Source organism: Lemur catta, chromosome 13 (genome assembly GCF_020740605.2).
Source record: "Lemur catta isolate mLemCat1 chromosome 13, mLemCat1.pri, whole genome shotgun sequence".
Taxonomy (NCBI): domain Eukaryota; kingdom Metazoa; phylum Chordata; class Mammalia; order Primates; family Lemuridae; genus Lemur; species Lemur catta.
In genome coordinates this window covers 1692324-1720140 of record NC_059140.1, presented here as the reverse complement: position 1 = coordinate 1720140, position 27817 = coordinate 1692324, and the positions used below count along the sequence as shown (strand labels likewise).

Below are 27817 nucleotides of genomic sequence, written 5' to 3'. Positions count from 1 at the left end.
GAGAGCCTACCATGGAATAGTCACCATGCAAGGCAGTAGAGATAGAATGTTTTATCAGGAGCCACCTTATCTCTGAATGAGTGACCAACTGTCCTCGTATACATAGGCCTCAGGGCACACCCAGATGCTTTTTAATTTGATTGGGTCCCATTTATTTATTTTTGCTGTGGTTGTGATTGCCTTTGTGGTCTTCATAAATTCTTTCCTTAGGCTGATGTCTAGAAGAGTTTTTCCAACATTGTCTTCTACAATTCTTACAGTTTCATGCCTTAGGTTTAAGTCTGTTATCCATCATGAGTTGATGCTTGTGAGAGGTGAGAGACTTTGATCCTGTTTCATGTGGCTATCCTAGTTTCCCAGAACCATTTTTTGAATAAAAGTTCTTTCCCCCGGTGTATGTTTTTGTCTGCTTTGTGAAAGATCAGATGGCTATATGAACATGGTTTCGTATCTTTATTCTCAGTTCTGTTCCATTGGTCTATTTCTCTGTTCTTGTGCCAGTACCATGATTTTTTGGTTACTGTAGCCTTGTATTATAGCTTGAAGTGTGGAAAATTAATGCTTCCCAATTTGTTCTTTTGGCTTAAGATTGAGTTTGCTATACAGAGTCCTCTCTGGTTCCATACGAAGCATAGAATTATTTCTTCTAGGTCTGTGAAAAATGATGTGGATATTTTAAAAGGGATTGCATTGAATCTGTAGATCACTTTTGGTAGTATAGACATTTTAACAGTGTTGATTCTACCGATCATGAGCATGGTATGGTTTTCCATCTATTTAAGTCCTCTGCTATTTCCTTCCTCAGTGTCTCATAATTATCCTTGTAGAGGTCTTTTACCTTCTTAGTTAAACATATTCCTAGGTATTTTATTTTCTTTGTTGCTATTAGGAAAAATATTGAGTGTTTAATTTGGTTCTCAGTTTGACTGTGATTCAGGTGCTACTGATTTGTGTACATTGATTTGTAAACTGAGATTCTGCTGTATTTGTTTATCAATTCCAGTAGTCTCATGGCAGAATCTTTAGGTTTTCTAGATATAAGATCATATCAGTGACAATTTAACCTCTTCTGTCCCCATTTGGATGCCCTTAATTTCCTTCTCTTGCCTGTTTGCTCGGACTAGAAGTTCAAGCACTATGTTGAATAGAAGTGGTAATAGAGGGCAACCTTGTCTGGTTACAGTTCTAAGTGGGAATGCTTTGAGTTTTTCCCTGTTCAGTATGATATTGGCTGTGGGTTTACCATACATGGCTTTTATCATTTTGAGGTAAATCCTATCTATGCCTATTTTGTTAAGCATTCTTACCATAAAAGGGTGCTGAATGCTGTTGAATGCTTTTTCTGCATTTATTAAGAAGATCACATGATCTTTGTTTTTACTTCTGTTTATGTGGTGAATTATGTTTACAGATTTTCATATGTTGAACCATCCCTGCATCACGGGGATGAAATCCTGACCTCAAGCAATCCTTCCACCTCAGCCTCCCAGTGTGCTAGGATTACAGGTGTGAGCCACCATGCCTGGCAAATACTGGACCTTTTTAGAAAAATATATTCCTTAAGTATCATCAGCTAAAGATGTATAATATTTTTTTATTTTGAAATAATTTCTCAGGGATTTATCTTAAAGTTTTTATGGCATATAAACACACTTCACTGTCCAAGAAGCATAAACAACAAACTATTTTTAAAATTTAAAATCAATAGGAATTGTACCTAGCATGTACCATGAATGACAAGCAGCACTTTTAATTGTATTGATTGAAACTGACATTGCTAACAGTATATATTTTTATTTTCTAATAAAATAAATGAGAGAAATGTGAGTCAGAAAAATCTTATGTTCAATAAATATATGATAAAATATTGCTACTTATTATCTATAAAATTATGACACCAGAATGTTTGTAATTTCATTGCATTTTATATCAGTACATTAATTTTAAAAAGTCTTTATGTTTTCATACCTTCAATGGCATTTTTCCTTGCTCTTCAAACAATGGGTTCCATATTTTATTTTGCACTGCAAATCATGGAGATTCCTTAACCCATCTCCTTCCTGCCATGCCTCAGAGAGTGAAGAGTATTTCTATGCATGATAGTGCAGGGCAATGATAACATTTTGCACAGGAAGTTCACCTGAGCTAAGGCACTATTATTGGATGTAATGGTAAAATGTGTTTAGGGAGGTGACAAAGCAATAATATGAATGAATGAAATGTCCCCATAGATATTTTGTCAATTCCTTTCAGTGGAAGTATGAGATGTAGTGAGTGGACAATAAAACCCCAACTGACAGATATTACTTAATATAGGAGGTACAGTGGATATTTAGGATATAAGCAGAGTGTGTGCTGAGTGTAAGGAAGGACAGTAGGAATTTCCTTGACATTCCTAGATCCCACTGATTAGATAAAAACTTGACCCACTTATCTTATAATTAACCTCGAATCATTCTTGATCTCTGTTTGCACCTCCTGGTCCTTATTGTTGATCTGAGATATCCCTGATGTTAAATCACTTCTGTAGGATTTGTTCCCTTACAAGAAGCATAAATTTTTCCTATCCCATCCAGAGTAGGAAAAGGACTCCAGAAACCCTGATGAGCTCTCTGCTAAATCCCTGTAACAATAAGTTCCCTAAATTGAAAGAAAGAATGACTGGTACAGGCAAATCAATAGTGCATAATGAGCCTACATATGAGCATGTATGAGAAAAATAGGAAATATTATGGCATCATTCAATTAGGTCTACCCACTCAGAAAATATTTATATTTCTGTTTTAGATGAAAACAAATAATAAATTGAAAGTAATCAGAAAATAAATTGAAAATAGTAAAATTGGTATACTGAATGGCAACTTCAGTTAGGCAGTTTTCATTTTCATTTCTATATGCCAAAAAAAAAAAAAATTCTCATTGACAATACAATAGTAAAACCTAAATGCTTTCAAAATTGAGGGAAGAAACTCCATGAAGAAAAAAAAAATTTATTTGAAATTGTACAAATACTTGTAAGACAATTTTGTCCACCTATGATTGATTTTCCTCTTCTCCAGATTATTTTTAGTTCTTTCTCTATTCATTAAATGATATTTGGAATTACTATATACTTTCACAGATGTACGCTTGAGTGCTGGGGACAAAGGCAGAAAGTGTGTCTACGTTTTCACAGAGCAAATTCTGTGAATCACTCGTCTCAGGGCCCCCATCACCTCCCTGTTTCTTAGGCTGTAGATGATAGGGTTGAGCATTGGGGTGAGGATCGTGTAGAACACAGCCAGAGCCTTGTCCTCTGTTGGAGATCGGAGGGATCTTGAGCGTAGGTAGGTGTAAGCAAAGGGAGCATAGTAGAAAGTCACCACAGTGAGGTGGGTGCTACAGGTTGAATAGGCCTTCTTCCTGCCTTCTGCTGAGTGCATGCAGTAGACAGCAAGGAGAACTCGACCATAGGAACAGGCAATAACAATGAATGGAAACACGAGAAAGATGATGGTGCTCAAAAACACTGTGCCTTCATATACCCAGGTGTCCATGCAGGCCAGAGACAACATGGCTGGGACATCACAGAAAAAATGATTAATGGCCCTTGATCGGCAATAAGGCATATGGAGTGTATATACAGTGTGGGCACAAGCGTTGATTGAGCCCATTATCCAAGATCCTGTTATCATCAGCACACATACTCTTTTGCTCATACGGACAGGATAGTGCAGAGGAAAGCAAATAGCCACATAACGATCATAGGCCATAGATGTCAGGAGCAGTGCTTCTGCACCTCCTAACGTCAGGAAGAAGAAACTCTGAACTCCACATCCAATGAAGGAGATGGACTTGTTTCCAAACAGAAACCCAGAAGCCATCTTGGGGACAATGGTGGAGATGTAGTTGATGTCAATGAGGGAGAGCTGACTAAGTAAGAAATACATGGGTGTGTGGAGGTGGGCATCCAGGAGAATGAGGAGGATCATGGATTGGTTGCCAATTAGAGCCATTAAGAAAATGAAAATTATGAGAATGAAGAGGAAAAGTCCAATTCTTGATGGTGGGAACAGCCCCAATAAGATGAAATCAGTTGATGTCTGATTATAATATTCCATGGGGTATTCATATGATACTTCCTAAGGGAGAGAGAAGAGTAAGCAAGTTAAGTACAGTGTTCCCTTTTATTCACAGAGAATATGTTCCATGAATCCGAGTATATGCCTGAAACTGGAGATAGGACTGAACTCCACATACACTGTTTTTTCCTGTGCCTACGTATTCCTATACATACATACATGATAAAGCTGAATCTATAAATTTGGCATTATAAGAGATTAATAATAATTAATAGTAAACTAGAGTAATTAAAACAATAAACTGTTATAAAATTTATGTGAATGTGGTCTCTCTCTTTCTCTCTCTCTCTCAAAATATGTAATTGTACTATACTCACCCTTCTTTTCTCATGATTATGAGAGATAATAAAATCCCTACATGATGAAATAAAGTCAGTTAAATAAAGTAGACATTGTGCTGTAGCCTTAAGCTACCACCTAAAGCCAATTTAAAACATATAAATTACTCATTGCTGGAATTTTTTATGTAATATTTTCAGGTCATAGTTGATCAGAGGTAACCAAATACATGGAAAGCAAAACAGTGAATAAGAGGGGCTACATTATAGAATGTAAAGCCAAGTTTTAAAAATTTCTTATTTGGGACTGTGAATTATTCATAAAATTTTATAGCTCTTAAGTGTAGAACCTATCTTACCTATTTTTAAAAATACAATATTTCTTTCTTGTTCAGTGATTTATATTTGATAAGACAAATATCTGTGACCAAATTTTTAAATAAATATGTAAATTTATAAGAATAAAACATTTCTATTACAACTTCAGTAGGATATGAACACTTTAATTATTGACACAAAATCACACATCATCCACATCTGATGTTATACTCAAAAAATATGCATAGAAAGTCAATGTAAAATTACACTTTATAGATCCATATTGTGAATAAATTAACATTACCCTTAAGAGAGAATTTCTCTTCCATAGTTACTCTTTAAGACTTTCCTCTAAAACTACAGAAGCCGATCACTCATTTTAAGGAAATATATTCGCTTTTTAAGTGGTCTTTGCACAATAATGCCAAGTTAAACTTCCTTCAAGTTGGGTATCATTTGATTCTTATATTTTGAAATTTTGTGTGAATCCTTATTGCCAAGGACCTCTTACACAAAGTCCTATTAATTCGTACTCTTAATTTTCAGTGTTCACCACAATCCATTTTCTTTTACCTCCTCACTCAATTTCAGAATATTCTAGTTAAAGCAGACCCTTTACCTGAATAGGTGTGTATCAATGCATTGTTCATTTTAGCTTCCATGTCTCTGCTCAAGCTCTCCCCAAATAGGATGTGCACCCTGTCTCTTTGCCTCTCTCATTCTTAGATAACATCATACATTGCCTTCTGGATCCTTCAGAAGAAGTAATGTGGATAGAGAAATGGTAAGTCTCCTAATAGAGAAAAGGGAAATAGCATGCTGAGAGCCTTCTGGATAGAGGCCAGTAGGAGAATTCAACTCCAGATAAAAGATATCAGTGGACAATTGTGCACAGTATACCTAAAAGGGCTATAATGTTTTACTCTTAAATACAATTCTAGAGTCAAAGATCATCAGACTTTTAAGAAAATATGACATCAAAGAGTAAGGTCCACACAGTGTGCATACACAAATACACACACACAAACATGCACACTCACACACACTCATACACATATGTACACCGAGTTAAAATGATCAGAAAAATGCATAGACAATGGTTTTCTTGAATTAATAATTCATATTTTCACAGAAAAATGAGATGCTATGAGAACCACAAAATGAATATCATTAGCTTTATAAAAGGAATGACAGGTAACAATAAAGGACTCTTGGAGATTAAAAATATAATAATTGATAAAATATTAAATTAAAATTTCAAAACACAAAAGGGAAAATCTATTAGAAGGAAAATAAAATGGACACAACACCATGAAAATGTTGACATTCAGAAATGATAGGAAAATTAGAGAATTAATACAGAAGAACCAATATATGTTTATGGGAATTTCTAGAAAGGTATATAGGAAAATAATAATGCAATTTGTGTTGTAAAAAATATTTTTTCAGAACTGAAATATATAAACTACCATATCCAAACAGCACGCAATAAGTACAAAAAATAAACATGAAATATTTTACTGAAAAAATATTTTCATGAACATTCTAAGTTTTCTTAAAAATATTTTTTAAAAACTGTCATTATCACATACAAAGACAAAATTCTGAAATCTTCTTGAAAGAAATAATATTATTAATAAGGAGAAAAATTATGTATGTATATTAATAAAATCAGGTTTTACAATAATTAATATGTTACTATTTTATAAATAAATTCTAGAAAATGAAAGGATGCTGTTCACCCCTCCCATAGACCTACAGTGGAATGTAACTGTGTTGAGATAATGGGAGAAGGGTAAAGAGTGTGGAGATTGTGATGTGGGGAGGGGCCATGCTGCCATGGACAGTGGCCCTAGTCATGTGTCAATGAATAGTATTTGGGATATAGAAATCAAGCACTAGATGATAACAATGTGTTCAAAAATACATGGGAAAATACAGGGAAAAACTGATAAAATAATTTGAACTCATAGCTTTTGGGTTCAAGAAGATTTGGTCATGAGATTAAGATTTTACTCTGTGGTCTATTGACTTGTCTATTCATTACTTGAATAAAACGTTAAAGCAATATAAAAATTATGTCAAAATTAAGGATTTAACTCACAGCCACATCATACTCAATAATGAAAGACAAATTTTTTCATGTAAGATTTGGTCAAGACAGAGATTTTCACTTTCACTACTTTTTTCCACATATTATTGGAAGTTTAGCTAAAGCAATTATACAAGAAAAGATATAAAGGCTATTCTAATTTAAAAGGAATAAGTGAAGTTATTTATATTTGCATGTGTCACAATAATATATCCAGAAAATTTTACTATTCTAAGCACAAATTTCTGTTAGAGATAATAAATAAAACTGGGAAAATTGGAGGAAACAAAATCAATAGCAACCACAAAAAACAGTTTCATTTCCTTACACTAACAACAAACCATTTGAAAAGAAGACTGTGAAAACAACTTTATTTACGATAGCATCAAAAAGGAATAAAATGTTTAGGGATAAACTTAACCAAGACAGTAAAGGGATTTTACATTGAAAATGACTAAATATTGATAAGAGCAATTAAAGAAGACACAAATTAATGAAAAATGTTCAGTTTGTTAAACTGAACAAAAGAATTAAACACTTAACTGAAACATGATAAAGTACTGGAATAGGCATTTATCCAAAGAAGATATCCAAGTGGATAATCAGCACATGAAAGGAAATAAAACATCCCATTAATAATTAGGCAAATGAAATGAACAGAAACTTTTCAAAAGAAGACAAAATAATGTCCAGCAAACATATAAAAAATGCTCAACATCTCTAATCATTAGAGAAATGCAAATAAAAACCACAATGAGATATCACCTAACCCCAGAGAGACTGGCCTCTATCAAAAAAATCCCAAAACATCAAATGCTGGAGAGGATGTGGAGAGATGGGAGCACTCTTACGCTGCTGGTGGGACTGCAAATTAGTGCAACCACTGTGGAAAAGAATTTGGAGATATCTCAAAGATCTAAAAATATAAATACCATTCAATCCAGCAATAGCACTATTAGGCATCCACCCAAAAGAGCCAAAAACATTCTATGATAAAGACATCTGCCCGTGAATGTTTATGGCAGCATAATTCACTATTGCAAAGACGTGGAAACAACCCAAGTGTCCATCAATTTGTGAGTGGATTATTAAACTTTGGTACATTTATACAATGAAATATTACTTAATTATAAGAAACAGCAGTAATCTAGCACCTCTTATATTTTCCTGAATTGAGCTTGAGCCCATTATCCGAAGTGAGGTATAACAAGATTGTAAGAATATGCTCCACATGTACTCGCCATCAAATTGGCACTAACTGATCAACACTATGGTACTCTCACAGTAGTCATATTCTCCAGGGATTAGGGGTTTGGGGGCAGGTAAACTTACAACTAATGGATGAAGTGAGCATTGTAGAGGGGAAGGGCATGCCTCTAATCCTCACTTGGGTGAGGCAAAGACATAAAATGTAACCAAATTGTTTGTACCTTCATAATATCCTGGAATAAAAAAAAAATAATAAAGAACTCATATTCTGCATTTTCTCACTTACAAGTGGGAGCTAAGCAATGGGTATGCATGGTCATACAGAGTGACTTAATTGACACTGGAGACTCAGAAGAGGAAGTTGAAAGAAGGGTGCATGATGAAAAATTAGCTATTGGCACAACGTACACTATTCAGGTGATGAGTATATTAAAAGCCTAGACTTCTTCACCATGCAATTCAGCATGTAACAAAAAATCTGTACCCCCTAAATCTATTTAAATACAAATAAATTTTAAAAAAAGAAAAGAACTCAACATCAGTAACCATTGGGGAACTGCAAACCAAAACCACATTTGGCATTCATTAGGAAATATTTTAGCAAATAAGCTAAATATGCTTGAGAAGAAAGTGAAGAAATTATTAACCTTGTGCATTATTGGTGGCAATGTGAAAAGGTACAGCCATTGTGGCAATTGGTACAGATGCTTCTTAACTTACAATGGGGTTATGTGCTGGTAAACATATCATAAGTTGAAAGTATTGTAAGTCAATACTGCATTTAATACTCTAATAAACTCATCATAAAGTCAAAAAGATCATAAGTCAAATCATCTTAAGTCCAGATACTCCTTGAATTACAATGAAGTTACGTCCAATAAATTTTAATTATTAAAATTAAAAAATAGTCAATTAATCATACATCTAGGACTGTCTTTATAGTTATTCCTTAAAAAATTAGGCATAGAATTAATATATGATCCAACAATTACACTTCTGAATGTGTACTTAAAAGAATAAAAGCAGACACTTAACCATATTTGCATACCCATTTTCCTAGCAGCATTATTTACAATAGCCAAAGGCAGAAGAACCTAAAGTGTCCTTCCATGCATGAATCAATAATCAAAATGTGGTATGTACATACAGTGGAATATTACTCAATTTTGAAGAAGAAAAACAATTGGCACATGTTGCAACATGGATGATGAACCTTGAAGACATTGCATGAAGTGGAATAAGCAAGTCACAAAAGGACAAATATTGTATGAATTCACTTTTATGAAGTACCCAGCATCATCAAATTTATAAAGACAGAGAGTGGAATGGTGAAGGCCAGGGGCTAGGGGAAGGGAGAGACAGGGAGTAATTATTTAATGACAAAATTTTCACTGGGGACAATGAAAATGTTCTGGAGATGTGGAATGGTAATGATCACACAGCAACATAAATGCACTTAACACCACAGAACTGTGAATTTCACAGTGGTTAAAGTGATACATTTTATCTCATGTGCCCTTACCCTAATGTAAAGGTGCCGGGAGCTAGCTACGCTCCCAGCAAAAATTGGCTCCCTTTGGCAGGGGTCGTCGCAAGGGATAAGGAAATAATAGAAATAGAAAATAGAGAATGTAGAAATAAAAGAAGACACAGAGGCGAAAGTATAGTTTTTATAAAGATGGGAGCTGGGGTCCTCCAGCATTCCCATGAACTGTGAGGCCACAAGTGAAGTCCTGCATCAGTATTTCTTGGTACAGCGATCTGTTGCCAGGGGTAACAGATTTACATAATAGCAGGTAGTTTGTTTAGGTTTAAAGTCTCCCCAAAAGTTTCTCGAGATCCCTTAATTAACTCTATCTATCAGAGCAAATGATTACAAAATCTTTCTAAGACAAACTGCTAAGTCCTAAGATAAAATTATAACTTAGCAGAAAGGCTAAACAGAGATATGGTGGCTGCTCTATATTTCTTTATCTAGTTTTTTGTCAGCTGAGACTAGTAGTCAGGAGTGAAGCACGAACTGTCCCTTAGGCTAATTGCTTTTAGCCACAGATGTCTGTCAGGCGGGCACTCTTTGACCAGTGCCCACCCTGTGGCCACATACTGAGCTTCATCATACAGAAAGTCAAGTGTAAGCCGACAGGTCTGAGACAGCGTTTCCATAGAAAGCACTACTGATCAGTGAGATGCCCTCTGGAGGCGAGGCAGCTTTTGATATGTGAGCTAACACGTTCACATATTCCTTCAGGGCAAAGCCATGCAAAACTCCTGAAATCTTTTATGTCTCTATAGGACAACATAAAGGTAGGAAAAAAGAAAACATTGAAATATACAAAACTATTCCATATTTGTATTTCCAAAAGCATTTTATGAAAATTCCAGCAGGTTCCTGAGCCTTTGCAGGGCAATTGATTTTCGATTATTGTATGGCCTCTGATCACTGGTAAAGGAAAATTTAGGAAAGTAAATTATTTTCCTAAATATAATTTGGAATCAATATGAGACCAGGATATTATACTGATGCAATAGTATATAATTCATATTAGTAGTTTAATTATTGGAAAGTAGTAAACATAATGGTTGAAATTACTAATGCAATTAACACCACAATCCTTTCTATCATTTGTATTTTATATACAGATGTCTATGACAAAGTTTCCAAGAGATATTTAATATTATTCTAACTTAGTGAAAAGGAAACAAGAGCATATAACAAAAATAATAAATGACACATCAGGCCTTATATTGATACCTTGTGTCATGACTGCCAATGCACCATCTTTTCTAATATTCAAATGTTCCAGTGTTCTAATATTCTAATATTCTATCATATAATATTATTTAAATAACATTAGAGCCCTGCCCCTGACAGGGAAGCAGCCTCAGCCATTATATAGCTATTTCAAAAATGTGAACAGAACATTTTTCTTATGTAAAAATAAATCCAAATAGGTTATTTTTATCCCTTATATTTTTATGCACTGAACTAGCTGTAAGTAACTTATTTTATGCCTATTTAAAAATATTTCCCTTGCCTTTGCTGATTACCTTAAAATTGTGCAATCTAGGTGTCAGTATTATGACAAGAGGAAAGAGCAAGTACAAAAAATTCTGGTGATGGTTTCATAGTGAGTAAAAAATACAAGCCTTGAACCTGTACTACGTACTACATGGAAGGAAAGAGAGACACATGAACTTGCTTTGACTGTCTCTACCTATTGGCACCTGAAATGTGTCAGGATTTTTCCAGGATTCCACAGGATTTAATCTTATTAACAAGCTCTTCAGGTGAATATCATCACCTTGTCAATTTACAGAAGACAAAACTGAGATTCAGAGATGTTAAATGAACTTCCCTAGACCCCAGCTGTTCAGGTGTACAACACAATGTGCACATCTATATATAAAGATTTTATATATATATATGACTACATACATATATATACACATGCAAACATATATATTACACATACATAAATAAATATAAATTTATATAAACATTTTTAAATGCATGGTCTAGTTGTCTCTCAAATATTTTTATACAATAAATCTGAAATAAAGGTGGCTCATTTTTAATCACCCAAAACAAAAAGAAAAAGAAGATAAAGAAAAAAAATAAAGTTATCAAAATAAAACTCTATATAGGTGTTAAATGGTTCCAAAAGTATATAAAACATTTTTAAACACAAATATAATTATTTTAATGTTTAAAATTTACTCTTTCCTTTGCTTCTGTTTAAAGTTAAAAATAAGATACTGAAAAATGCCATATTTTATTGATTCATGTATTTATAGAATGTATAGGTTATTTTCAAATATAGTCTTATTATCATAAGGATGAATAACTGAATTGCAGAGGATTGAGGACCAACAGTGACCCAGGGATAGAGTTGGGAACCAAGGAGGATGTCCTCTCAAGTCTAGATAGTGCAGTTTTCCACTGAAGCACAGATTTTTCCCCCTATACTATCCTCAGCTCCTTAGAAATGGTCATCTTGAGCTCCTCAACAGAAGTTGGTCATACATAAATCTGCATGTCTATAAGAATTATCTAACATTGCCATCAGTTATCTAGAATGCAGGAAGATGACACAGAGGAATGTCCTACGGAGTCCAGACAGAATAGTTCACCACAGTATCCTTGCATGGAGTCTTACAGGAGATTCCTTCTCCTTCACCTTTCCACAAGAACTTTTACTAAAGGAGAGACACCAAGTACATTACGGTTTATATTATTTTACTCATTTAGGAGTAAGTAATCTTATTTAATATTAACTAATGTTTATTTTCAATTGTTGAGAAGGACATAAAATTGAAGAACCATAGTTTTCCCATGGCATAAAGAAGTCTAGAATATACAGTGAATATTTGCTTGTGTGTATATGTGAAATTACATACTTCCTTGAGATTCCACAGTGGTGCATCAGCATTAATAGATAGTTACATAGCTTAGTAGATAGATATGGATAGATTATAAAAATATAGCCCTCGAATGTTGTTTTGGAATGAGGATGGGCTTATTCTGCTTCATTGTACAAGTTCACTGCAAACAATCTAGATTTAAAAGTACATATACTTCTAGCTCTTTCTGGATATGTAAACCTTCATTGGTGAATTTAATTCTCTGATCCTATATTTTATAATTAAGACAGAGTTCAGGGCACATGGATTATTGCAAGCTATTAACATCTATGAGATAATACATGGTGAACACCTATTACATGACTGGGCATAGACATTACTGAAGTGTAGATCCAGATTTCAGCATCCTCATCATTATCATTGTTATCCCATCAATATAGTTGCTATCACTTGTCATCCACTGTGATTGTACAATAATATAGTTTTCAAGCTGGTTCCACATACTATGTCCATTTGATTCTCACAAAAATTCTACCTGGTTCTAATATAAATATTACTATTATTTCCCTGGAAATTTACCTGCATACAGGAAGTAAAAAATAAATACATTGTAAAAGTTAACAGTGTAAAGCAATACACTTTGTCACAAACTGGGTGTAAAAACAAAATCTGGATAACTATAACACAGCCACTAATCATATGGTTACCTGCATCGTTTCCAGAAGATGTCCTTGAATTGTAAAAAACACACTATTGCTCCACAAAGTGGTAAATTTAACGATTCTTGTTTTGCCCTTACTTTAAGATCCATTTGATATTTTCATATAAAAGTGTCACTAGTAGTTTCCAGGTATTTCAACAGAAAGTGTGGATTCATGTAAGGCAAGATAGACAGCAGGAAGCAGCAATAACATTATAAGGGGCATCATATAATCACACATCACTCATGGCAAAATGAACAAAACAAAGCAAACAAACAAAACACAGCCAAGTAGGAAATAGAGAATGCTGCATTCTGCAATCTTCATTGTGAATTTGGATTCTTGAGTTTCACGTGAGCCCACCAAAAGCATACTCTATTTTGTGGCCCTGTCTCTTTTATTGACCATAATCTCCCTTTCCATCCAGAGAACACACTTATGAATTAGCTCCAGAACCACTTTCTGTTGTTTGTATTTCATATTCCAGGATTCTCCTCAACAGTGTTGTGAAAATACAGTGACTTGTCCTCAATTTCACTTCCAATCTATTTTGGAAACAGTTCTCTTAGGCACTAGAGACAAAAAGCCGCCCCCCTTCAGTGTGATCAATAAAAGTAAATATATATATATATATATATATATATTATATATATAAAACGAGAAAGAGTACTTTTATTGTCTCTCCATTTTCAAAAACTTACTGCCTTGGTTAGCTGACTGCAATCCTATGGTTGTCATCTGAACAAAGTCATTTTTCTGAGTAAACTTCCTGAATATTTTTTAAACATATGGATATATCCACCACTTGTACCTACACTTGAGAGTTGAGAGATATTCTTGGAGACATAGCAGCAACCATGATACAAGCCTTTTTATATGGACAATGAGTTGAATGCTTGTTTTGCTGGTATTCACTTGGGGAATGTCCTCTGAGACTTGGACAGACTAGGCTAAATCATTAATAACATAGGATGGCCTTAGGTCAAGGTTGATGAATGAGTTCTCATAATGTATTATATGTTTCAAGATGTGTCAAAGGTCAATTCAGTGGGGAAAGAAATAAACATATTTATTCAGATTATCTCAATATTATTGTGTCTCTAATATTTTATTAAATGCTGTATTTTATATGTTGCTATTCTATACATGCACAGTAATATGTCTGAATGTATTAATTTTTTAAAAAATTTATTTCTCCTATAGCAATTTGAGTTCAAATGTATACATAAATTTCCTTTCCAGCTCAGTTTATATTGGCAATAAGATTTAGTACATTACTATGGAATGAGGTTAATTTAATAAAAACATAAATAGAAATTACTAAAATTTCACACATCTCAACATTATCTTTAATATATTTGTAGGTATTATATACGTGCAAATTGTTTTCTTTCTTTTGGAAACGCTCCTTAAATTATGAAATAATTTTATCTCATTAAAATTTGTAACAAAAATGATGCTATCACTGACTTTGGTGTAATGATATTTAGAAAATATTCAGTAATTAAATTTTTATTGCATCTGGTATCTTCAATGTTCTCAAATTTCTTATGGTTTCCAGGAAATGAATTAATTATACCTTGTACTTAGAAATAAATAACATTGGTCCCTATTAAATTTTTTAGGGTTTAAAAATATTTGAATTTAAAAAGAATATATTTATTGTTTAATTGGCACATTGTAATTGTACATATCTATGTGGTACATTTTGATATTTTGTTACATATATATATATGTTGTATGATGATGCAGTCAGGGTAATTAGTGTATGTTTATGGCAAACAGAATTGCCTAAAATTCTAAGTACACAGATGTTTGAAAATCCAAAAACCTGAATCATTTGTTGGGTGAGTTTTAAAACTTTTTTGAATATAAAAGCAGGTGCCGCGTCTAGTGCACTCAGGGGACTGAGAAAACAAAGGAATTTTTATCTGAGGAAGGCAGCCCCCTTTATATTTTCATGCCAAGAGAGGAATGAAAATGAGAAGGTAGCTGCATTCCACCCATACCCCCCCTTGAGCTAAGTCTTATAATTTATATTTCAAAGATACCTGCTCTATGGACTCCAGACTGAGTGTTGCCACCAATGCTACAAATTTAACTAACAGTGCCATTTGTTGGATGCCATCACTCATATCCTACAGTTCAACAATATATAGCCAATGACTAATTGTCATTTCTGTAAACCAATGATAATCACTCACAAATAGCCTTTACAATCACTCCCTCTCCTGATTGCCTTTTTTTTGTTTAAACACTTGAGACATTTCCTTTTTCTTGAGAGGACTTCCCAAGGCAACTTGGAAGTGTTTCCAGGCTATTGTCCTCCACCTTGGCCCCCAAAACTCTTTATCTATATTAATTTTGCCTCACCCTCTTTCTTTAGATAGATAGCTCAATTTTTATATCTTGTTTAGAAGACAAAACACACATGTGCTGAAAGAGAAAGTAAGAATCTTTCTCTTTTATTTTTCCTTCAGCAATTTATTTATTTTTTTATTTCAGCTTATTATGGGGGTACAAAAGTTCAGGTTATATATATTGCCCATACTCCCCATACCCCTGAGTCAGAGCTTTAAGTGTGTCCATCCCCCAGACAGTGCACCTGGCACTCACCACGTAGTTATACCCTCATCCCTTCCCCGCACCCCTCACCACCCCGAGTCAACACCTTCAACCATGATCATTCCCCAGACGGTATGCAAGGCACTCATCATGTAGGCATACACCCATCCCTTCCCCCCACCCCCCGACTCAGTCTGATATCCAATTGGTATCATTCCCAAATGTGCCTTTAGGTGATGATCAGGGAAACCAATTTTCTGGTGAGTACATGTGATGCTTGTTTTTCCATTCTTGGGATAATTCACTTAATATAATGAGTTCCAACTCTCTCCAGGAGAACCAAAGACATGTCATATCACCGTTATTTCTTATAGCTGAGTAATACTCCATGGTATACATATACCACAATTTACTAATCCATTCATGAATTGATGGGCATTTGGGTTGTTTCCACATCTTTGCAATTGTGAATTGTGCTACTATAAACATTCGGGTAGAGGTGTCTTTGTTATAGAATGACTTTTGTTCCTTTGGGTAGATGCCCAATAATGGGATTGCTAGATCGAATGGTAGGTCTACTTGAATCTGTTTAAGGTATCTCCATAATGCTTTTGACAGGGGTTGCACTAGTTTGCAGTCCCACCAGCAGAGTATGAGTGTCCCTGTCTCTCCGCATCCACGCCAACATGTGATGTTTTGGGATTTTTTGATAAAGGCCATTCTCCCTGGAATTAAGTTATATCTCATTGTGGTTTTGATTTGCATTTCCCTGATGATTAGGGATGTTGAGCATTTTTTCATATGTTTGTTAGCCATTCTTGTATCTTCTTTTGAAAAATTTCTGTTCATGTCGTTTGCCTACTTTTTGATAGGGTTGTTAGATTTTTTCTTGCTGATTTTCCTGAGTTCTAAATAGATTCTTGTTATCAGTCCTTAATCTAATATGAGGTATGCGAAAATATTTTCCCATTCTGTAGGTTGTCTGTTTATTCTCATGACTGTATCTTTGGCTGTGCAGAAGCTTTTTAATTTAATCAGGCCCCATTCATTTATTTTTGTTGTTGCTGTGATTGCCTTAGGGATCTTCTTCATAAATTCTTTGCCTAGGCCAATGTCTGTAAGAGTCTTTCCTACATTTTCTTCTACAATTCTAATTGTTTCCCACCTAAGGTTTAAGTCTGTTACCACCATAATTTGATTTTTGTGAGAGGTGAAAGCTGTGGGTCCTGTTTCAGTCTTCTACGTGTGGCTATCCAATTTTCCTAAAACTTTTTATTAAATAGGGATTCTTGTCCCCAGTGTATGTTTTTGTGTGCTTTGTCAAAGATTAGATGGCTATATGAGGATGGTTTTATACCTGGGTTCTCAGTTCTGTTCCACTGGTCTGTGTCCCTGTTCTTGTGCCAATACCAGGCAGTTTTAATAACCACAGCCTTGTAGTATATTTTGAAGTCTGATAAATTCATACCTCCCATTTTGCTCTTATTGCCTAAAATTGCTTTTGCTAAACGGGGTCTTCTCTGGTTCCATACAAAACATAAAATTATTTTTTCTATATCTGTGAAAAATGATGTTGGTAATTTAATAGGGATTTCATTGAATCTGTAAATCACTTTGGGTAGTATAGACATTTTAACAATGTTGATTTTTCTGATCCAGGAACATGGTATGATTTTCCACCTATTTACATGTTCTGCGATTTCCTTCCTCAGTGTTTCGTAGTTCTCCCTATAGAGGTCTTTACCTCTTTAGTTAAATATATTCCTAGATATTTTATTTTCTTTGTTGCTATTTTGAAGGTTATTTGCTTTAATTTGCTTCTCTGATTGACTGTTATTGGCATATATGAATGCCTCTGATTTGTGTGTATTGATATTGTAACCTGAGACTTTACTGAATTCATTGGTCAATTTCAGGAGTCTCTTGTTTGAATTTTTGGGGTTTTCCAGATATAACATGACATTATTAGCAAAGAGTGAGAGCTTTATCTCTTCTTTCCCTATTTGGACTCCCTTGATTCTGCTCTCTTGCCTGATAGCTCTTGCAAGGACTTCCAATACTATGTTGAAAAGTAATGGGGACAGTGGGCAGCCTTGTCTTGTTCTAGCTCTGAGTGGAAATGCTTTCAATTTTTGCCCATTCAGTATGATGGTGGCTGTGGGTTTGTCATATATGGCTTGTATCATTTTTAGGTAGGTCCTGTCTATGCCTATTTTGTTAAGCATTCTTATGATAAAAGAGTGTTGAATTTTGTCAAATACTTTTTCTGCATCTATTGAGAGGATCATATGGTCTTTATTTTTGCTTCTATTTATGTGGTGAATTACATTTATAGATTTATGTATGTTGAACCATCCCTGGATCTCTGGGATGAAGATCACTTGGTTGTGATGGATTATCTTTTTGATAAGCACTTGGATATGATTTGCTAGTATTTTATTGAGAATTTATGCAGCTATATTCATAAGAGAAATTGCTTGTAGTTTTCTTTTTTTCTTGCATCCTTTCTGGTATTGGTATCAATGTTTTGTTGGCTTGGTAAAACGTTTTGGGGAGAATTCCATCCTCTCAATATTGGAGAAAAGTTTATGTAGGATGGGGACCAGCTCTTCTTTGTATGTGAGGTAAAATTTAGGTGTGAACTCATCTGGACCAGGGCTTTTTTTCTGGGAAGGTTTTTTATTGCTGTTATGATTTCAGTTCGTGATATTGGTATATTCAGGAATTCTATTTCTTCCTGATTGAGCTTGGGAAGGCTATGTGTTTCTAAAAATTTGTCCATTTCCTCACACATTTTCCAGTTTGTGCATAAAGATTCTTGTGATTTCATAGGGGATGATATGTATCTCTGTGGCATTGGTTGTGATTTCTCCTTTCATGTTTTTGAAGGAGGTTATAGGAGATTTTCCTTTTCTGCTCTTGGTTAGTCTAGCCAGAGGTGTGTCTATTTTGTTTATCTGTTCAAAGAGCCAACTTTTTGTTTTATTAATGTCCTTTATGATATTTTTGTTGTCCTTTTAATTTAATTCTGATTTGATCTTAATAATTTCTCGCCTTCTGCTGGATTTGCGATCGGTCTCTTCTTCTTTCTCCAGCTCTTTGAGTCTATTCATTAGTTGGTCTATTTGTAAGTTTTCTGTGTTTTTGATATAGGCATTTATGGAAATGAATTTTCCTCTCAGGACTGCTTTAGCTGTGTCCCATAGATTTTGATAAGTTGTATCTTCTTTGTTATTTAATTCAAAGAATCTTTTGATTTCCAACTTGACTTCTTCCTTTATAAAAATAATCATTCAGGAGAAGGTTGTTTAGCTTCCATGACTTTGAGCAGGAATGAGAGTTTCTGTTAGGGTTCATTATTACTTTTATTCCGCTGTGATCTGAGAAGATGCATGGTATAATTTCTATTTTTTAAAATTTTTTAAGACACGCTTTATGTCCTAGGATATGGTCAATCTTAGAGAATGTCCTGTGAGCTGATGAAAAGAATGCATATTCAGTGGATATCGGGTAGAATGTCCTTTAGATGTCAGTCAGGCCCATTTGTTGTAGCATTCTATTTAAGTCCATTATTTCTTTGTTTATTTTCTGTTTGGAAGATCTGTCCTGTAATATCAGTGGGGTGTTAAAGTCTCCAGCTATTACAGTATTGTTATCTAACATTTGGTTCAGGTCAAGTAGGATTTGCTTTATGAATCTGGGTGCGCCTAAGTTGGGTGCATATATATTAAGTATAATTATGCCTTCTTGTTGAATTGTACCTTTCACCAGTATATAGTAACTATCTTTGTGTTTTATTATTTTTGTTGGTTTAAAAACTAAGTTATTAGAAATTAAAACTGCCACACCATCTTTTTTTTGGCTACTATTTGCTTGAAATATCAATTTCCATCCTTTTATTTTCAGTCTAAATGCATCTTTGCAGGTTAGGTGAGTTTTCTGAAGACAGAAGATACTTGGTTTGTGTTTTTTTATTAATTGTGCCAGTCTATGTCTCTTGATTGGGGAATTCAAGCCATTGACATTTATTGAGAGAACTGATAAGTGTGACAGATTTCTGTTCATCTGGTTGGGTAGAACTTCGTTGCTATGTTTTCTCTCTTGAGCCATTGTGGTGGCTGAAATTTGATCTTTGGATCTTGAGTACTTTTACATTCGTGGGTCTTTCTTGTGCTGGTCCATGTGTAACTCTCTATTGAGTGCTTCTTGGAGGGCTGGTCTTGTCTTTGTGATTTCGCTCGATTCTACTTGATCTGAGAATGTAATTTCTCCTTTGTATGGAAAATTTAGCTTAGCTGGATACAAGATTCTAGGCTGGGCATTATTCTGCTTTAGAAGAGTGAAAATGGGGCCCCAACCTCTTCTTGCCTGTTAGGTTTCAGTTCAGAAATCTGGCATAATTCTAATGGGCTTTCCTTTGTATGTTACTTGTTTCTTTCTCCTTACAGCTCAAAGAATGGTCTCTTTAGTGGATATTTTGGTCAGTCTGATGACTATGTGGCATGGTGTTTTCCTATTTGCTATGAATCTCCCAGTTGTTCTTTGAGCTTCTTGAACCTGTTTGTCTAGAGTTTTGGCAAGGCCTGGGAAATTTTCCTCAATTATGTCTTCAAATAGCTTTTCCAACTCTTGCTTTTTATCTTCTTCCCCCTCAGGAATGCTGATAATTCTCACATTAGGCTTCTTTACATAATCCCACATTTCTTGTAGACTCTGATCTTTTATCTTATTTCTTTGCTCTATCTCTGTGACTGACTTATTTAATTGGAAAGAGTTATCTTCAATCTCTGAGATTCTTTCTTCTGTTTGATACACCCTGCTCTTGAGGCTTTACACCGTGTTTTGTAGCTCCCTGAATAAATTCTTCATTTCTAGGAGTTCAGTTTGGTTTTTCTTCAATATTTCAATTTCCTTAGTGAATTTTTCTTCCAAATAGTAGATTTTTTTGTGTGTGTGGTTTCTTTGTGTTGGTTATCCATTTTTTCTTGTATATTATTCATCTTGTTTATAATCTATAATTGAAATTCTTCCTGTAACATGTTGGTATTTTGAATCTGGTTTGTGTCAATTGTTAAAGAGCTGGTATTTCTCTTTGGCGGCGAGATTTCCATTTGAATCTTTGTGCTCCCTGTATTTTTTTACTGAGCCCTACCCCTCTGGATCTATCATTAGATCTTTTCTTACAGCTTTAGTCTGGCTAGCAGCACTCCTTGTACTCTGTTCTTAGGCTGTGAAGCAATTTAGGTATGTTGCTTCCTTCGTCTAGAGGGGGAGACTGTTGTGTATTGTTTAGAGTTTTATCTATCTCAATTGGGGGGCTGCTTCTGATGGGTCCAGCCTCAGAGAATTGGTTTGACCTAAGATCGGTTTGGCGAGTTAAGTCACTGTGTTGTGGACTTTCAGTTAGCATGCAGGATTGACACTATCTACAGGCAGAAAGTCTCTCTCTCTCTCTCTCTCTCTCTCTCTCTCTCTCTCTCTCTCTCTCTCTCTCTCTCTCTCTTTTGTTCTTCCTTTAGAGGGGTGGTTTCTACCTCCTTCCACAGGAAAGACACTGGCTGGGGGTGTGGCAGTGCCCTTGTTCTCTCAGCGCCCCAGCTGCTGCAGCTCCCACAGGCAAAGGTCTGCTCTGACCCAATGTCCCCAAGGTCCAGACTCCACACTCTCACGTCTGCAGAAGCACTCAGTGTTCACACAAGGGTGGGGCTCCTAGAGAAGGTGCACAGACTAGGGGAGGGAGCCACCCAGGTAGCCACCTCACACCCTATAGCTTGGCAGCAGCTAGGCCATGGACCTCACGATAGCGACTGACCACTCGCAGATTGCCGGCACTGGGGGAGAACCTTTAGGGTCCGGTAGGTACCAGAGCTGGGAGCCTGGTGAGTACAAAAGCCCACAGTAGCTCCCTGGCTAGAGGGCCACTGAAAAAAAAATCTGTAATTCGGCGACCCTTCACTGTTTTTCACCTTAGCGCAGCTCCACCCCTCTCCCTCTAAGCACCGTCCCGGTGGAGATCCCCTAGAATCTAAGCTGTTTCCCGTTGATGTCTCCTGTCCACAGAGTTCATACAAAGCCAGAGCTCTTGGTGCGGGTTCATGGACTAGGGGAGGGAACCACCCAGGGAGCCACCTGGCACCCTATGGCTCTGCAGCAGCTAGGCTGTGGACCTAAAGATGGCGACCGTGTGCCCACAGATTGCTGGCACTGCGGGTGAATGTTCAGGATCTGGCAGGCACCAGAGCCTGGGGCTTGGCAAGCACAGAGGCTTCTAGTAGCTCCCTGGCTAGAGGGCTGCCAAAAAGAAGAAAAACAAATCTGTAATTCAGGGACCCTTCTCTGCCTTTCGCCTTAGCACAGCTCCACCCCTCCCCCTCTAAGTGCCATCTCGGTGGAGATCCCCTAGAGTCTAAGCTGTTTCTCGCTGATGTCTCCTGAGCACAGAGTTCATACAAAGCCAGAGCTCTTGGCATGTGTTCTCAGACTAGGGGTGGGAGCCGCCCAGCACCCTATGGTTCAGCAGCAGCTAGGCTGTGTGATCCCAAGATGGCAACCGTGCGCCCGCAGATCACCGGCACTGGGGGAGAATGTTCAGGGTCTGGCAGACACCAGAGCCAGGGGCCTGGTGAGCACAGAAGCCCACAGTAGTTCCCCGGCTAGAGGGCCACTGAAAAAAAAATGTATAATTCGGCAACCCTTCGCTGCTTTTTGCCTTAGCGCAGCTCTGCCCCTTTCCCTCTAAGCTCCGTCCCAGCAGAGATCCCCTAAAGTCTAAGCTGTTTCCTGTTGATGTCTCCTGTCCACAGAGCTCCATGTCTCCCACAGTGATTCTGCACTGACTTCAGGCAGATCCCTAATTAAGTGGGTGTGGAGGTCAGTGCGGAGAACAAACCGCTTTCCTGTGAGGCTGAACCCGCCTCACTCGTTGGTGAGGCAGGTGCAACCGTCCTGCACTCCACTGTCTGTTGTCTGTCGCGCACTCTCCAGATTTTCTCAATCCTATTTCCTGTTCACCTCAGTCTTTTCTTGTTCTCTGTGTCCCATGTTGATTCTCTGTGGATTCACACCACTGTTCTTGCAGGGGAGTGATCCTCTAGCATTGTGGCAGGCCAAGATCCGTGCCTTCCTCTCTGGGAGTATGAATCCAGGAGGTCACTTTCACTCTGCCATCTTCCCTCTCCCCCCAAGAATCTTTCTTTTATGTAGGAAGACAGGCTTGGAGAGAATTTCTATAGGAAAGAAAGGCTTTTCAGGTCACACCTCAAAACTACCCAGTGTGAAACCAAGGAAGCCTATGGTGTGGATCTCGGAGCAGCATCATCTTCAGGGGAGCATGTGACTAAGCTCAGGGTATCCACAGTAGGGTACACAGGCCAGGGTGGCTCTGTGCTCAGATAGAGAAGTACTGAGGGAATCCCGTGAGCTCCTGCCCAAACCCAGGAAGCCCAGTGAAGGAAGGGATCCTGAACTACCCCTGTTCTCCCAAGAAATGCTGTGAAGGAAAGTATGAATAGGAATTGAGAAATACCTCAGACTTCTCCAGAAGAAGCCACAAAATCAAGCATAGAGTGGGCCACCACTTGGTTTATCCTGAAGAAGGAGACGAGAGTAAGGAATTTAAACTGAGCTGTTTATTTTTTATTTTTAAATTTCTGCGTTCAGCCAATCTGTATTATTCATTAAATCACACAGATATTTAAATAAATAATCATATGCACTAATTTTGAAAAAGAAGTCCCATTATATATCCCAAAGATACAAGAATCAGGAGGTAAACATTTATGTCTAAATCTTTTGTAGAGAAGCTGAGGACAGTGGTACACACCTGTAATCCCAGCCACTGGGAGGCTCATACAGGAGGATTGCTTGACATTAGAGGCTCAAGATAAGTTTGGGCTACATAGCAAGTCGCCATCTCAAAAAAATTTAAAGGATATATGAACTAATAAAAGAAAATTATCCCCGTACATATGGAATAAGATATGAATTGGTTTCTGTCTTTTCTACATATATCTGTGTGTATGTGTGTATATATATATATGTGTGTGTGTGTGTGTGTGTGTATATATATATATTCTGAGACATGTTTTACTAAGGAATTAAGATATTTGATAAAGTAAAGCTTCAATTTTTCCACAAATTATGGTCCAGATTGTGTGAAATCAAAATTAAATTCTACCCTCCCCCCTTTGTTTTTGGTGGGCACTTTGCAGTCTGATTCTATTTATTATGTGGAAATACCATGGGCTAAAAATAAGTAAAACCTGCTTTGAAGTGCACATATTTTGATGTCGAATAGGTACACAATAAGCAAGACTGGGCATATGAAGAAGAAAAGAGCAAGCCAGTGATGGCTGACAGATAATGGTCCATCAAGTGATAGTAAAAATGAGATAATCACAATACTCTGTGATGACATTTCATTATTAGGAATATCGGGATATATGAGAGTAGAGTGAAAGGGTGCAGTTGAACGTGTGAATTTAGGGATGGTTTTTATGTAAATGACACCTGATGTTAACCTTGAGAAGAATGAGAAATATTATTTATGCAGAAAAGAACTTGATGAGGATAGGCTGTAATGTATCGAAGATGCAAACAACTGCATACCTCATGTAAGGAAGGGTAGGGTTTTTCACAATTTGTTCAGACAATTGCATTCAACTTAGCATGAAAAGTACATAAAGTTCAAAGTACAGAGTTGTAAGGTATGATCCTTCAGATGTAGGGCTGGATCATATAATGGACAGAATTGTGTACCATACTAAGGAAAGTGACATCCTTAAAACATATTTTAGTTAGACAATTCCAGGAACAATTTAAAACCAGTCTGGATTGATTGATTCATTGTGTATATTATATTTAAGATGTACAACATGATGTTTGATATACACAGACATAGTGCAATGATTACTGCAGTCAAGTAAATTATCTATCAACTTCCATACTTACCATTTTTTAATAGCAAGAGCACATAAAATCCATTCTCTTATTGAATTTTCAATGCTTAATGTAATATTATTAACCATAGTCCTCATTAGGTCTCTACAATTATTCATCTTACATAAGTGCAAGTTTGAGCTATTTGACCTACTTCTCTCCATTTTCTCCCCATCACGGCTCCTGATAAATACCTTTCTACTCTCTGTTTCCATGTGGTCCACTGATTTTTTTTTTTATTGAACAAATAAGTGACATCAAGTTGTACTTTTCTTTTTGTGTCAGAAAGCCAATGTGGACTGAAAGAGAGATAAGAGAAACAGAGACTTTGCTGGGAGGCTCCAGTTATAGTAACATAGTCATCTCCAGGTTCCACCAGCTGGTGGGGACAAATGAGAATCATGGTTGGAATCATCCTTAGGAAACCTCTGTGCCAAAAATTCTGAAAGATGCTGGATTTCTGAGATGCCATAGAGAGTGAGAGACATTCCATCATTGCTGGCACATTGTGCTCATTAATGAAGTGAAGAGATAGCCTTTCTACACAGCTCTGGGTCATACTCCATCAGTAGGCCCCAGAGGTGCCAGTTCTTGTCCACTAATTTTGCAAACTCTTTCATAACAGGATCTATCTCTGTATTTCTGTCTCTCTTGTACTTCCATTCAGTGTCTGTCCAAATATGGGCATAAGCCTAATTTGGGGGCCTAACTGAGGAATAGAGACAAAATCATTTCTACTCTTCTCATCTTTCATATCTATTTCCACAACTGTCATGGCAGAAAAAAAATGAAAAAACCTTCTCACATATTCTATAACTTCCTCATAATGGCCCATAGATAAGTAATTCAATAAATGAGAGCCTATGGGATTCTTGGTTCAGCAGAAAGTCTACAATCCATTTACCATTCTTCATCTATCTGAACTCCCTTTTAACATGCTTTCAAGACCAATGTTTCAATATCTATGATAGAATAAAATGTTTACTTCCCTGCCTGAAACGTATAGCTATGGCCAAGGAATATGTGCAGATTATCCATTAGATTCTTTGATCCTAGACTTAACTTGAAAATGAATCACTCAAAGAAGCACAGCAAGTATACAATCTCTGAGGAAACGTGGACATAACAGAAATACATTCACCAAGTTTCCCCATCGCATGGTTCTGGCTCTGTGAATGGTACCCAGAAGGGGCAACAGTGGTGACTTCACAGAACTCACTGTCAGGCAATTTCGGAGTTGCTTGTGGTGACAAAGTTTCAGACTTGATTCCTTTCAATTTTCCTTTATTACACAGTATTATGACATTATCATACAGTTTGTTGTGATAAGAAAATTTTACTTAATTTTTATTAGGGGATGAGCAAGCCATGCCTACTTGCCATTCTATAAATCAGGATTTAAATCTCTTAGTACTCTAGGAAACACCAGATGCTTAATTGGCATGTGTGTAAACACAGCTATGTTCATATCATCTGCTAAGCTGTGGACCTTCTAGTCTGGGAAAATGATCATAGGGGTAGGGATGTGGCACCAACTCCTGTGCAGTCAAAAATCTACATATAAGTATTGAGCCACCAAAAATGTAACTACTAATACATTTTTTGACTGTAAGCCTTATCAATAACATAAACACTTAACAAATGTTTGTATGTTATATGTATTATACACTATATTCTTACAATAAAGTAAGCCAGAGAAAAGAAAATGTTTGAAAAAATCATAAGAAAATGAAAATACATTTGCTGTTTATTAAGTGGAAGTGGATCATCATAAAGGTCTTCATCCTTGTTGTATTCACATTGATTAGGCTGAGGAGGAAGAGGAAGAAGATGAAGGGTTAGTCTTGCTGTCATGGGGTGGCAGAGACAGAAGAAAATCCACACATAAGTGGATCTGTGCAGTTCAGATCCACATTGTTTAAGGGTCAACTGCATATTAGTCAGCAATAACTGTTGTGGTTTGGAAAACACAGGGCTTTTATTACTTGCTCATTCTACCTTCCTTCTTCCCTGCTGTCCTCAGAGATTAAAGAGAATATCATCGTCAGGCTCCTCTAGACAGCAATGGCCTTTCATTCATAATGTACACCTAAGCAGATAATTTTTATAGAAAATAATTATCATCACCCTTTTAGGCATATCCCTACATAGGTATATCTATAAAAAATACTGTAGCAGAGAAGTTCACTGCCTCAAATTCAAGCTTTACAGATCTGTTGACTAATGAGCATAGCAAGTGGAAATAAAAGTGTCCATAAGAGAATATCTTATACAAAATACCAGTAGCTACACAGGGCGCAAAATTTATGTGTGTTTTGGGGAATAGCTTAAATAATTAAAGCTGCATTCAATAGACTGTAATAGTATAAATTCTCTACTAAAAAGACTCTTGTGGGCATTGTCCCAGAGATGCAAGGCCAGTTCAACATACGCAAATCTATAAATGCAATTTACCACATAAGTAAAAGCAAGAATAAAGACAATATGATTCTCTCAATGGATGCAGAAAAAGTATTTGACAAAAATACAGCACACTTTTATGACAAAAGCTCTTACTAAAATAGGTATAGATGGGACATTCCTTAAAATTATTAAGGCTATATATGATAAAGCCACAGCCAATATCATATTTAATGGGGAAAAATTGAAAAGGGACATTCCTTAAAATTATTAAGGCCATATACGATAAACCTATAGCCAATATCATATTTAATGGGGAAAACTGAAAATATTCCAGCTTAGCACAGGCACCAGACACGGTTGCCCACTATCTCCACTTTTATTCAACATAGTGCTAGAGGTCCTTCCCAGAGCAACCAGACAAGAGAGGGGGATTGAGGGTGTCTCAATACGGGTAGAAGAAGCCAAACTCTCATTCTTTGCTTATAATATACTATTATATCTAGAAAATCTCAAGGATTCAGCCAAGAGACTTCTGGAATTGATGAATGAATTAAGTAAAGTCTTAGGACACAAAATTAATGCACATAAATCAGTGGCATTCACATATGCCAGTAAAAGTCAAACCGAAAACCCAAATCAAAGTCGCAACACCTTTTATAATAGCATCAATGAAAATTAAATATTTAGGAATACATTTACTGAAGGAGGTGAGAGAAATATATGTGGAGAATTATGAAACATTGAGAAAAGAAATTGTAAGAAAATGTAAACAGATGGAAATCCCTACCATGCTCATGTATTGGTAGAATCAATATTGTTGAAATGTCCATA

The 27817-nt window shown here is 36.2% G+C and overlaps 1 protein-coding gene across 1 annotated transcript; it reads right to left on the bottom strand.

The window, feature by feature from the left end:
- Positions 1-3136: 3136 nt before the first annotated feature.
- On the bottom strand, positions 3137-4172 carry LOC123648937 (olfactory receptor 2L3). Its single transcript, XM_045566872.1, has one exon. It carries the CDS (start codon positions 4098-4100, stop codon positions 3162-3164), a length of 939 nt encoding a protein of 312 aa, XP_045422828.1. The 5' UTR covers positions 4101-4172; the 3' UTR covers positions 3137-3161.
- Positions 4173-27817: the final 23645 nt, after the last annotated feature.